Here is a 13383-nt window from a genome sequence, read left to right as displayed (position 1 = left end):
GAAATTCCGGCCTCCCCGGGTCCATACGGAGTTCCTACGGACCCGGGAAGGCATCGGAAATGCCGGTTTCCGGCACGCAATGCACATGCGCTGGAAACCTGCATTTTCGATCTGTCAAGTTTCTGGCTTGACCGATGGCTCCATCTCGGGAGTGAGGACATTTGTAAGTGGAAATTTCTGATATTTACACTTACAAATGTCCTCAAAAACACAAACATATAAAAATAAAGTTATTAAAATATATTTTATTAAAAATCTTCCCCACAACGGTAGGTTTATTTAAAAAAAACTTAAAAATTGGGAAATTATTATTTTTTTTAAGACATTAATAACTTTAAATGAATGTAGTGTAATTATTTTCTATTTTTTTTTATTAGTGTTTTGGGCTCCATCACAATTATAGTAATGAGTTTAGGACCCTGTGGAACTCCTATTATAAGGATACTTTACCCGATTGGCTGCCCAGAGCCATGTGACTCCAGTTCGAGGCCTGCACATGCATCGACGTGCACGCGCTGGAATCGCAGTCGAAGGAGGCCTCAGCATCGGAAAGTTGAACGTGGGCAACAGCAGCTTAAGGTAGGTGCGTATTTTTTCTCCAAAATGCCCGCAGGAAGGCCAAAATGGAATTTCAGGGCCATTGAGTCAAGGCTTTAGTAGCAAGCAGCACTTAGAGCAAGGACAGCCAATAATGTGAAGTGGTTGGAGCAAATACATTTATACACAGCCCAAATGCCTGCCTTGTTGATGGCAATATCTTCACTATTAATAGAAAAACAATTGAATTGTAAAGATGTTTCAAAACGAGAGAGAAAAAAAAGAGCTGCGCAAATATCAGCACTCAAACATAAAAAATAGGTGCAGGAGTAGGCCATTCGGCCCTTCGAGCCTGCACCACCATTCAATATGATCATGGCTGATCATGCAACTTTACTACCCCATCCCCACTTTACCTTTGGCCATAAACTCTGTAATGATGTATATGGGTTCCTCCTTTGTAACCACTGCATTGAGCCGCACCAGCTTATCGTGTTGAAGAGCCTTCATAAGATTAGCTTCCATGAGGAAGGCTTCCACAGACATAGTGCCTGGCTTCATAGTTTTCACTGCCACTTTGGTATGGTTGTTGTATGTAGCTGAAAAGAAAAAGAAGAGTTTGATTGTTGTCCTATAATTAAACTCTCAATTTCATATTTTAAAAAGAGAGTGTTAGGATTACTCAATGATTAATCAATGCATTGTTATGTTCACAAAAATGTCTTTCTTCTAGGTGTTGGCACTTCTGATTTAAGCTTGAATTTGCATTCTACTGATTGATGGTATGCACCCTTGTATCGGAGTATGCTCTCCTACTTCACCTGGTTTTCATACCTTACTAGTCCCACGCACTTCCTGCAGTTAGCAAAAGCAACGACAGTAACCCTCTTTCTTGGCCATTTGCCAGGAAAGTGGCAAGTTACCACTAGTGCCGCTCGAGTTTTCCTGAAGGGACACCCCTATCCTCTGGTTGGTACATCCCTACAGCTGACCTACGAAGCTCAATAGAGTGGCACGACTGAACACATTCCATGTTACATAAGAACATAAGAAATAGGAGCAGGAGTAGGCCATATGGTCCCTCGAGCCTGCCCCGCCATTTAATATGATCATGGCTGATCTGATCATGGACTCAGGTCCACTTCCCTGCCTGCTCCCCATAACCCCTTATCATTTAAGAAACTGTCTATTTCTGTCTTAAATTTATTCAATGACCCAGCTTCCACAGCTCTCTAAGGCAGCGAATTCCACAGATTTACAACCCTCAGAAGAAATTCCTCCTCATCTCAGTATTAAATGGGCGGCCCCTTATTCTAAGATTAAGCCCTCTAGTTCTAGCCTCCCCCATCAGTGGAAACATCCTCTCTGCATCCACCTTGTCGAGCCCCCTCATAATCTGATACGTTTTGATAAGATCACCTTTCATTCTTCTGAATTCCAATGAGTAGAGGCCCAACCTACTCAACCTTTCCTCACAAGTCAACCAGCTCATCCCCAGAATCAACCTAGTGAACCTTCTCTGAACTGCTTCCAAAGCAAGTATATCCTTTCGTAAATATGGAAACCAAAACTCACGTAGTATTCCGGGTGTGTCCTCACCAATACCCTGTACAACTGTAGCAAGACTTCCCTGCTTTTATACTCCATCCCTTTTTCAATAAAGGCCAAGATTCCATTGGCCTTCCTGATCATTTGCTGTTCCTGCATACTAACCTTTTGTGTTTCATGAACAAGTACTCCCAGGTCCCACTGTACTGCAGCACTTCGCAATTTTTCTCCATTTAAATAATAGCTTTGGTCTTTGATTTTTTTTCTGCCAAAGTGCATGACCTCACACTTTCCAACATTATACTCCATCTGCCAAATTTTTGCCCACTCATTTAGCCTGTCTATGTCCTTTTGCAGATTTTGTGTGTCCTCCTCACACATTGCTTTTCTTCCCATCTTTGTATCATCAGCTTACTCTAGTGTGTAAATGTGCCAACATACCATTTGCCAAACTTGGAATATTTTTAATTTCATTGTAAATAACATTGGAAAATGTCAACCCAATTCCAGCTATTAAGATACATGAATAATTTGTTTGTTATGGAGACATACTCATTTCGAATTTCGCAAATGGGCTGTTGGTGTTACCAAGACAAGGTAAGAGATGGTAATTAGTGATGGAGAGATGGATTGCAATATTTTAAGCAATAGAACTCTACAAGCATTGCTTGGGTGGCACTATTTTTGCATTTCTGCAAGTTTATATATTTGGGCATAGCCAGGTTTTTAATTACAGTTGAACAACTCTCACCCCTTCAATTCCACTCACACCCTATTAGTTCATTAAGTTCACATCTAGCTGTAGCACTCTGCCTGGTCATAACCACATAGTGACTGAGCTCACTGCTCATCACAAACTTCAGCTCTAAATCATACGGACATCTTTTGATTGAAAGATAAACAAATGCATTAGTATTTTATATTGCAACACGATTGTTAGTTCCAGTCACAATTTGAAAATTGGGCTATTTTAAAATGCAGGATTAAAGCCAACGTTATTCAAGTGTTTAAAATGTGATGTTTTCCGATTGCAATAAGGAAACTAACAATGTAAATGTTTGTCTTACTCGGCAAACATTGTTCAACGATTTGAAAAGGTACATGCGACTAGCATTCAAATTTAAAAAAACATTTCTACAAGCAGAACTTGAATAGCAAAGCTTGAGGGAACATAGGATCAATCTCAAAGAGTGGAATTGATTACACTTCACTGCCCTCCACATGGTATATTCATAAAACAGCTTATATATGTTTAATATGAATTTTATTTGTACTTCCTTTAGATTTAAGGAAGGTCATTTACATACATGCAAAGCATTTTGGTATTCACCATTATGTTTGGGAAGCAATCTTTCACCTTTCTTAACACTGATTCTCTGTTATATTAAACAATGAAGTATTAACTTCACTGTCCCAAATTGCAAAAAGCACAAAAGACTGCAGATGCTGGAAATCTGAAACAAAAGCAGGAATTGCTGACAACACTCAAGTCAGAATTTGTGGAACCTTTCACCCAATTTCATGGGGTTAGTGACATGTAGCCCTGTGGCACTTTCTGAAAATACAAAACAGTGTAAACATTTTGTTTACAGAAAGATGACATTGTTGCAGCATCAGTCTCCTACCGCAGGACACAAGAGCAGTACATCTGTAATAATGCAGGGCTTTGATGCATGATTTCAAAAGAGACCTGCACTGCAATGTATAGAATGGTCAGTCGATGATTCATTCAGGCTGCAAGTATGACAGTAGCAGCATTGGATGTTATTTCCAGACAATGGAGCTTGGCTGTTCTTACTGTAAGAATGTTTATATTGAGAGTTACCACTACCAGCAGAAGGATATGAATGGTCTTTAGCCTAAGGCACAATGTAAACTCTGAAAACGCAAGTTGACATGCAATCCTAGAAGTGTCATTAAGTCTCTTTTCTGACATCAGCTAAGCGACCTAACTAAATTCATGCTGTACCCAAGTAAGTTGCATCTTTAATCTCATTAATTATTATGGTAAGAAGTGGTGTGCATTAGAAGTGATTCAGCGGTAAAACTCTCTTCCAATGGAAACTTTGGAACTGATCTTTGTGCTCACATTTAGGGTTCATTGATTAGATAGGGAGCAGGATTGAGAACAGACCTTTCCAAACCCACAAGCCCATGAAATGCAAATAGGAGATATCAGCAGAATATTAAAAAAAATAGAAGCACAAATAGAAACTGAGTTTAGGGCTCATCAGGCTGGGTAACCAATGCTCCTGGCCCAGATCTAGTCCAGTGTAGCTCTCCGAACAAAGTATTCTGCTACATATCACAAAAAAAAGCAAATGCACTTCTATAACGGATTGTTATTATAAAGTCAAAAATATTTTTTGATAAACTTTGATTTCCTATCCTTTCTGCTCACCACATTTCCCACTGTAACCATCCTTTGGGATTCTTTACATAAAAACCCAAAACTTTTTGGTACTAATATTTATAACATTGCAATCCTGTAATATGCTGTAAAAGGAAAAAAGGGTATTTCTGTGCCTTCCCACAAAAAGCATACAAATGAGGGTGGTTGTGTGGCCCTCAACTCATCATTCCATAGGAATCTAGTCTTCTCCAACTAACTACTCCCTTCTGAATGATTCAAGATGTTACTCGTTGAAATGTTTCCAAATGTACATAGCATTGATTCACTGGTTCATGAAAAGGAAGGTAAATTTTTGCAACACGCTGTTCCGAGCAGAGCCTGCCTGGACTTTGCCCGAGACCTAACACCACATCTATTATATCATTAAAAATTTTGCAGAGGGCATGAACTTTCAGTTGTCACGATTTTGGTTATGCATGTGTCTCCACACACATATATATATAAATATAAAAAATATACAAATATGTTATCTATAATGTGTATATACATTATGTATAACAAATATACTATATATTATACATAAATTATATATTAACAAAAATTATATTCATGAAAAGGAGGTGGGGTAGCATTGCTGGTTAAGGAGGAGATTAAGGCAATAGTTAGGAAGGACATTAGCTTGGATGATGTGGAATCTATATGGGTAGAGCTGCAGAACACCAAAGGGCAAAAAACGTTAGTGGGAGTTGTGTACAGACCTCCAAACAGTAGTAGTGATGTTGGGGAGGGTATCAAACAGGAAATTAGGGGTGCGTGCAATAAAGGTGCAGCAGTTATAATGGGTGACTTTAATATGCACATAGATTGGGCTAACCAAACTGGAAGCAATACGGTGGAGGAGGATTTCCTGGAGTGCATAAGGGATGGTTTTTTAAGACCAATATGTCGAGGAACCAACTAGGGGGGAGGCCATGTTAGACTGGGTGTTATGTAATGAGAGGGGATTAATTAGCAATCCCGTTGTGCGAGGCCCCTTGGGGAAGAGTGACCATAATATGGTGGAATTCTGCATTGGGATGGAGAATGAAACAGTTAATTCAGAGACCATGGTCCAGAACTTAAAGAAGGGTAACTTTGAAGGTATGAGGCGTGAATTAGCTGGGATGGATTGGCGAATGATACTTAAGGGGTTGACTGTGGATGGGCAATGGCAGACATTTAGAGACTGCATGGATGAACTACAACAATTGTACATTCCTGTCTGGCATAAAAATAAAAAAGGGAAGGTGGCTCAACCGTGGCTATCAAGGGAAATCAGGGAGAGTATTAAAGCCAAGGAAGTGGCATACAAATTGGCCAGAAATAGCAGCGAACCTGGGGACTGGGAGAAATTTAGAACTCAGCAGAGGAGGACAAAGGGTTTGATTAGGGCAGGGAAAATGGAGTATGAGAAGAAGCTTGCAGGGAACATTAAGACGGATTGCAAAAGTTTCTATAGATATGTAAAGAGAAAAAGGTTAGTAAAGACAAACGTAGGTCCCCTGCAGTCAGAATCAGGGGAAGTCATAATGGGGAACAAAGAAATGGCGGACCAATTGAACAAGTACTTTGGTTCGGTATTCACGAAGGAGGACACGAACAACCTTCCGGTTATAAAAGGGGTCGGGGGGTCTAGTAAGGAGGAGGAACTGAGGGAAATCCTTATTAGCCGGGAAATTGTGTTGGGGAAATTGATGGGATTGAAGGCCGATAAATCCCCAGGGCCTGATGGACTGCATCCCAGAGTACTTAAGGAGGTGGCCTTGGAAATAGTGGATGCGTTGACAGTCATTTTCCAACATTCCATTGACTCTGGATCAGTTCCTATAGAGTGGAGGGTAGCCAATGTAACCCCACTTTTTAAAAAAGGAGGGAGAGAGAAAACAGGGAATTATAGACCGGTCAGCCGGACATCGGTAGTGGGTAAAATGATGGAATCAATTATTAAGGATGTCATAGCAGTGCATTTGGAAAGAGGTGACATGATAGGTCCAAGTCAGCATGGATTTGTGAAAGGGAAATCATGCTTGACAAATCTTCTGGAATTTTTTGAGGATGTTTCCAGTAGAGTGGACAAGGGAGAACCAGTTGATGTGGTATATTTGGACTTTCAGAAGGCGTTCGACAAGGTCCCACACAAGAGATTGATGTGCAAAGTTAGAGCACATGGGATTGGGGGTAGTGTACTGACATGGATTGAGAACTGGTTGTCAGACAGGAAGCAAAGAGTAGGAGTAAATGGGTACTTTTCAGAATGGCAGGCAGTGACTAGTGGGGTACCGCAAGGTTCTGTGCTGGGGCCCCAGCTGTTTACACTGTACATTAATGATTTAGATGAGGGGATTAAATGTAGTATCTCCAAATTTGCGGATGACACTAAGTTGGGTGGCAGTGTGAGCTGCGAGGAGGATGCTGTGAGGCTGCAGAGCGACTTGGATAGGTTAGGTGAGTGGGCAAATGCATGGCAGATGAAGTATAATGTGGATAAATGTGAGGTTATCCACTTTGGTGGTAAAAACAGAGAGACAGACTATTATCTGAATGGTGACAGATTAGGAAAAGGGGAGGTGCAGAGACCTGGGTGTCATGGTACATCAGTCATTGAAGGTTGGCATGCAGGTGCAGCAGGCGGTTAAGAAAGCAAATGGCATGTTGGCCTTCATAGCTAGGGGATTTGAGTACAGGGGCAGGGAGGTGTTGCTACAGTTGTACAGGGCATTGGTGAGGCCACACCTGGAGTATTGTGTACAGTTTTGGTCTCCTAACCTGAGGAAGGACATTCTTGCTATTGAGGGAGTGCAGCGAAGGTTCACCAGACTGATTCCCGGGATGGCGGGACTGACCTATCAAGAAAGACTGGATCAACTGGGCTTGTATTCACTGGAGTTCAGAAGAATGAGAGGGGACCTCATAGAAACATTTAAAATTCTGACGGGTTTAGACAGGTTAGATGCAGGAAGAATGTTCCCAATGTTGGGGAAGTCCAGAACCAGAGGTCACAGTCTAAGGATAAGGGGTAAGCCATTTAGGACCGAGATGCGGAGGAACTTCTTCACCCAGAGAGTGGTGAACCTGTGGAATTCTCTACCACAGAAAGTTGTTGAGGCCAATTCACTAAATATATTCAAAAAGGAGTTAGATGAGGTCCTTACTACTAGGAGAATCAAGGGGTATGGCGAGAAAGCAGGAATGGGGTACTGAAGTTGAATGTTCAGCCATGAACTCATTGAATGGCGGTGCAGGCTAGAAGGGCCGAATGGCCTACTCCTGCACCTATTTTCTATGTTTCTATGTTTCTGAGCTGAGTATGGCTAACTTACTAATATTTATTATATAGTTGTGATTATTTTATCTGGACTCAAGAATGATTTTGCATTTATAGTGTTTTATATCCTCAGATGCCCCAAAGAGCTAATAGAGACTACCTTTGGCAGTGTAGTCACTCCGTTATATATGGCAGCCAATTTGTGCAAAGTAAAGTCCTATAGGTTCAACCTTTTGGTCGTGCTAATTGAGGTAGGAATGGTGGTCAGGACATGGGAGACCTCTCCACTCTGCTTTAAATAGTGTCATTGAATCTGGGAATTCAGTTTAAAACTCTGAAGGATGGCACCACCAAAAAAGCAGCACTTCCTTACTATTACTGAGGTGTTTGCCTAAATTGTGTCTGCAGAGAGACTTGAACCCAGAACTTTCTCATTCAGAGGAGACTACTACCACAGCCAATTGCAGGTAGATTTTAATAATAGTTATGCACATGATATTTGTGCATGTGTTTGATACCAGTGTGTGTCAAAAATAGGGCCAGCACACTATAGCCCTGGTTCCCTAAGCTATAGCCGCCACTAATGAAGCTCTGTGCTAGCAGTGGACCCTCGCAAGATTACCCTTGAAGTATTGAATAATATTAGGCAAATCTAACTCCAATCCTCAGATCTTATGTTGAATTCCAGGATAACCCATTCCATTCCAGGGGAATGCCTGGCCTTGACTCAACAATTCATCCAAGTTTTTAAAGAGATTGAGAATGCATGGTGTGGTGAAATTGTAGCCATTTTGTGATCCAACATGTTGCAATGATCCCAACCTCACTACTGGGACAATGATGGTCTCCACCTTCAGCTTGCTGAATTTTATGACCCGTGATTAACTTAGTCACTAGTTTAAAAGAAAGACATTTAAAAAATAAAATTATGAAACTTACCCAACCACACTTCTCCAAATTGCCCAGCTCCAAGTTTTTTATCCAGCTTGAGTGATTCTCTTGGAATTTCCCAGGCATCTTTCTCCCATGGTTTTTGAGGTTTTTCACTAATACAAGGCTTTGTAAGCTTCTGACACAATCCGTCCCCTTGTTCTGATAATTGAAAAAATTTATATGTTAAACTCACCAGGTAACAGATTATAGGCATGAAACCCTCATTGAGGAGAGGCAAGAATGGCGTCATCAGCAGTGACCAGTTGACCTTCATTCTGATAAGTGAAAGAAACATTACCGCTAGATAGTGCTTGCGTGTTTTATTCCTTTTGGGTTTTTTCATTGACTCATTGATGATCTTTCATATCAACTTCTCCGATTGGAATATATGTTGCTTCTTCGCAGCCGTTTGTTTCCCCACCCAAAGCAGGATAATGATCTATCACGCTGCTGGGATAGGACCCCAGCTTTAGATTTGATGTAACATGCAATGAACGATGACAACTAGTGTGTGCATTACAGTAAGTTGCAGGACATGCCATTTAATAACATAAACATAGAACCATATAACGCACAGTACGTTATTCTGCTGCTACGAGAGAGGCCACAGGGTACAATTGCTCTGCATTCCTGAAATGAATGCTCAGGTCAGTTACTGGTAAAGTTGCAGATCAGAACCAGTGTTTATTTTGTTGCGTGGGAAGTCAATAAAAAGGCAGCGGATAATTTGAATCCAATGTGACAGAGAAATTTGCAATAGATTGTGCAACATCTGGACAATAATTCTGGACAGAATCTTAGGTGCTAGTAGTCACCTGCATCAAGTGGCCAAGTGCCTCAAACAGGCATTTTAGCAGTCATTTTCCATTAAGTTTTGAAGGGAGCAAACCCAAGATTTAACACCATTTCTAGTCTGTGTGGAGTACGAGCTCCAAGGCCACTGTAAAGCAATTCCGGTGTCCGGCATAAAGGTTACTTTCTGATTTTTTAGGAGAGATGGTGAAAACATTGAATTTATCTTATTCTGGAACTTGAGTGTAAAATGAATTGTGCAGAAGCAGAATAGTCATACTTTGTAAAAAAAACTTCACAGTGTTGTAAAAGAAAACACAGTAGGCCCGGCCCAGCACAGCACACATCTGGTTTGGTCTTCCTAACTTAGCTTCATTAATTTGTAATTCGTATGCCTTGAAATTACACTTATGACAACAGCGTACCAATGCATAGCACCATAATCTGAAATTCCAATGCCCACCATTTGGGCAGACATTAAAATAAATGGTTTAAATTAGTTAACACCTCCACTAAAAAGGAGGTCGATAAAGGAATTTCAGACTAAGACATTGTGCTGGTTCGCTGTTATCCCACGGAACTGTTTCAAGGCCACAGGATACATCAAGACTACTCCACTACATGATAATACTCACTTTTATAATGGTTGACCAGGTTGTTCAAAGTGGTGAATGTTATTCGAGGGGAGATGTAAAAGCCACCGTTGTCCAGGGTACGGATTTTGTAATGTTTCACCGTGTCACCCAATGAAGAATCAAAATCTCGAACAGAGAGAGAATAACTACCTAAAATCACAAAACAGGAAGATTTCAGCAACATCAGATTGTCAAAGTCTCAGTTCAAATCACTACATTTTTCAGTTTCTGTGTTTAATTCATCCCTTAAAGATTTAGGAAAAAATTCTGTAATTGATTGCCCGTCATATTTCTGTTCTATGAGCATATGCTTACCAAATTAAGGGTTGTTAATGACTGGACAGTATATAATGTACAAATCATTGTCCAATTTACATTATTGATATCCAAAATTCACGTGTAGCAATTCAAATTAGGAATAAGAGCTCATCCCATCAGGATAGTCAGGATATAACAACGTGCATTTATATAGCACCTTTAGTGTAGTAAAATGTCTCGAGGCGCTTACTTATTACTCTTAATTAAATTTCAAAAGCTTGTACCTTTGGTTGTTTCACTGTCCCGTATCATAAACGAGCCAGTTTTATTTCCTGATGCCAGAAGGTGCCTCTCTGCATCTTTTCTACTGACACCTTTGAAGAACCATCTTAAATGGAATACACAGAATTGTGTTAGTAAAGAAAGACCTTGCATTTATATTGCACTTTTCAGTACATCCCAAAGTACTTCACGTTCAATTAATTACTTTTTGTTATGTGCGTGGTCATGTCAGCTAATGTGTGCACAGCACAGTATCACAAATGGAAAAGTAGATGATTAACCAATATCTGTTGTTTTTTTTTTGCTGGAGTTAGTTGAGGAATGTTGGCCAGGGTATTAAGAGAACTTTCTGCTCATCTTCATATAGTGTCATGGTATTTTTACATCAGGCAAAACAGATAGATGGGGCCTTGGCTCAAATTCTCACCTGAAGAATGGTACTTCTAATAATACAGCATTTCCTCAGTAAGACACTGAAGTGTCAGCCTATGTTGGGCTCATTCGTGAAGTGGGGTTCTGACTCAGAGGATGTGCACTTAATTGGTATAATGCTGCTATTGCATTACCTCTGAGTAACATGAAGATTCTTCAGTAAAGCACCATATTTAAATCCTCATTACTGGATGTCCACAAAGTCATTATGGAAAGATGGGGACAGATAATCACTTCTAATGCAGCACAATCAGCAACATTTTAGGCAGCATCATTGAAACTACGATCCAATGATGTTGATAATGCCACTGTGGATACATTATTTTTTTTAATTAATTCATGGGATGTGGGTGTCACTGGCAAGACCAGCATTTATTGCCCATGAGAACGTGGTAGTGAGCTGCCATTTCAGAGGACAGTTAAGAGTCAACCACATTGCTGTGGGTCTGGAGTCACATATAGGCCAAACCACAAGGACAGCAGATTTCCTTCCCTAAAAAGGACACTCGTGAACCAGATGGGTTTTTACGACAATCCAGTAGTTTCATTACTGATATTAGCTTTTTATTGCAAATGCATTTAATTTATACCATTAATAGACTATTTCCCCCTCCCCCGCCTCCCCCACACACACAGAATAATAGAGCTCTACACTAACTTAATTGTATCAGATATAGTGTGGAAGTACAAGTCACATGCAAACAATAATGTTCTATCCTTCAACCTTACTGTATTGGCCAAAATATTGTTTGTGTAATGGCAGCAAAAGCCATTATTAGTGCCAACAGCCAGCCATAAAATCTGCTTCCATCTGCTTTAGACTGCAAATGCAAACATTTCACAGGTACTTACTCCTCCATTTCCAATGAATTATCTTTGGCAAAATAGTTACTTGGAACATAACCTTCTAGATCAGTAGTCAAAGATTTTCCCAACCACCATTCATCTTGTCTGAAACAAAACACAAGAACAATTCTATTAGCTATGCTTATTTGTGCATTTGCAGACTCAATCAGACTGCTGCTATGTCAAGCAAGGATTTAATAAAAATGTTGGTTACTTTAAAATATTGATTAAAAAGGTCATCACTGTTTGCCCATGTACTTTGTACGTTATTTGGAGCTGGATGGGAAGAATCCAATGATAGCTCTACTTCTCTAGTTCCAATTAAAGAGCCATGCAGTGCTGTACACCTGCCTTAAATATCAGATTATTGGCAGAGGTTTGACTTGGTTTTAACCATCCATCGCCTGGCACGTAGTCTTGGAGTTACCTTAACCTGAAAGAGAACCCCTCTCCCCACAACTTCAGGAATATTGCGGTTTGATCTTATTTTAAAAATTGGATTTTTTTTTTTGTTAAGCAGTATCTTTGGAGAATTTTCTTTTAATACTTTGAGAAGGTCCTGTAAACCTGATTGCATCTGAACTTGTCAATGATATCACCGTTAGTGTGTGTGGAATCTTTATTGAACTATGTTGATGCAGCAATGAATTATCCACACTGGTTTCCAGACAACTACAATTTGTTAATATATCGCTAAACATCAAGGTTGCTGCGATACTCGCACCATGAAACAGACCAATGTTGCACAATGTTGTGTAAATAAAGGCAAGCTCAAGAATTGTGGATGCAAACTCAAAAGTAAATAGTCCTCTAGTGCTGTATAATCCAACATTCAACCTTTCTAAGATCAGTAATGCTTCAGATAGAAATTTCTAGTTCTTTAAATTCTGCTTCAACATTTTAAATAGAACATTAATTATTCTAGAAAGTTTGTGGATTGTTATAGTACTAAAGTTTTAGACTGTTACTGTAATCATTCACGCCCACCTCCCTCCACTCCGTTCAATGCTGATGTCAAGACAACAATGGAGCAGTCAACTCTTACTTACTCCGAGATCACTTTCACTTTTTCTCCTTTCTTAAAACTCAAGTCACCTTCATGAATGCCTTCATAGTCATACAGTGCAACCACCACTGTGTCATCTTGTCCTATCAAGAGAAAGAGTTCAATCGTTTGGAATAATTACAATATGTGCAAGAGTATGAATTTCACATTAGCCTCTTTTCTAGGCAGTATTAAGAGCAACTGAGCCTGAAATTTTGAGTAACCTGCTCGACTGGCGCAAGCGCAATGCAACAGAATTCCTGTCTGCCCAAGCACAATGTCACAGGCCCCATTTCAAATTGCAGGGACAGGATTATTTGCATGGTTGGGATAAGTTCCTGGTGTTTTCAAGAGTGCTTCGGTCTGCCCTCAAAGCTGGGTGCACGGAGGCATTTCTGGGTCGATGGAAAAAATACTT

The 13383-nt window shown here is 40.1% G+C and overlaps 1 protein-coding gene across 4 annotated transcripts in view; it reads right to left on the bottom strand.

The window, feature by feature from the left end:
- The window catches only part of hck (HCK proto-oncogene, Src family tyrosine kinase), a 104147-nt gene that overhangs the window by 33111 nt on the left and 57653 nt on the right, over positions 1-13383 (bottom strand). For all 4 annotated transcript variants that reach the window (XM_070896192.1, XM_070896189.1, XM_070896193.1 and 1 more), the window contains 6 exons: positions 12970-13069; positions 11927-12025; positions 10645-10748; positions 10103-10252; positions 8682-8834; positions 954-1136 (listed from right to left, as the gene is read on the bottom strand). In XM_070896192.1, the coding sequence (XP_070752293.1) occupies positions 954-1136; positions 8682-8834; positions 10103-10252; positions 10645-10748; positions 11927-12025; positions 12970-13069 (789 nt within the window). The remainder of the gene's footprint in view (positions 1-953; positions 1137-8681; positions 8835-10102; positions 10253-10644; positions 10749-11926; positions 12026-12969; positions 13070-13383) is intronic.

Source organism: Pristiophorus japonicus, chromosome 12 (assembly GCF_044704955.1).
Source record: "Pristiophorus japonicus isolate sPriJap1 chromosome 12, sPriJap1.hap1, whole genome shotgun sequence".
In the NCBI taxonomy this organism is placed as follows: domain Eukaryota; kingdom Metazoa; phylum Chordata; class Chondrichthyes; family Pristiophoridae; genus Pristiophorus; species Pristiophorus japonicus.
The sequence above is the reverse complement of the archived record's forward strand: the minus strand, read 5'-3'. Positions and strand labels throughout refer to the sequence as shown.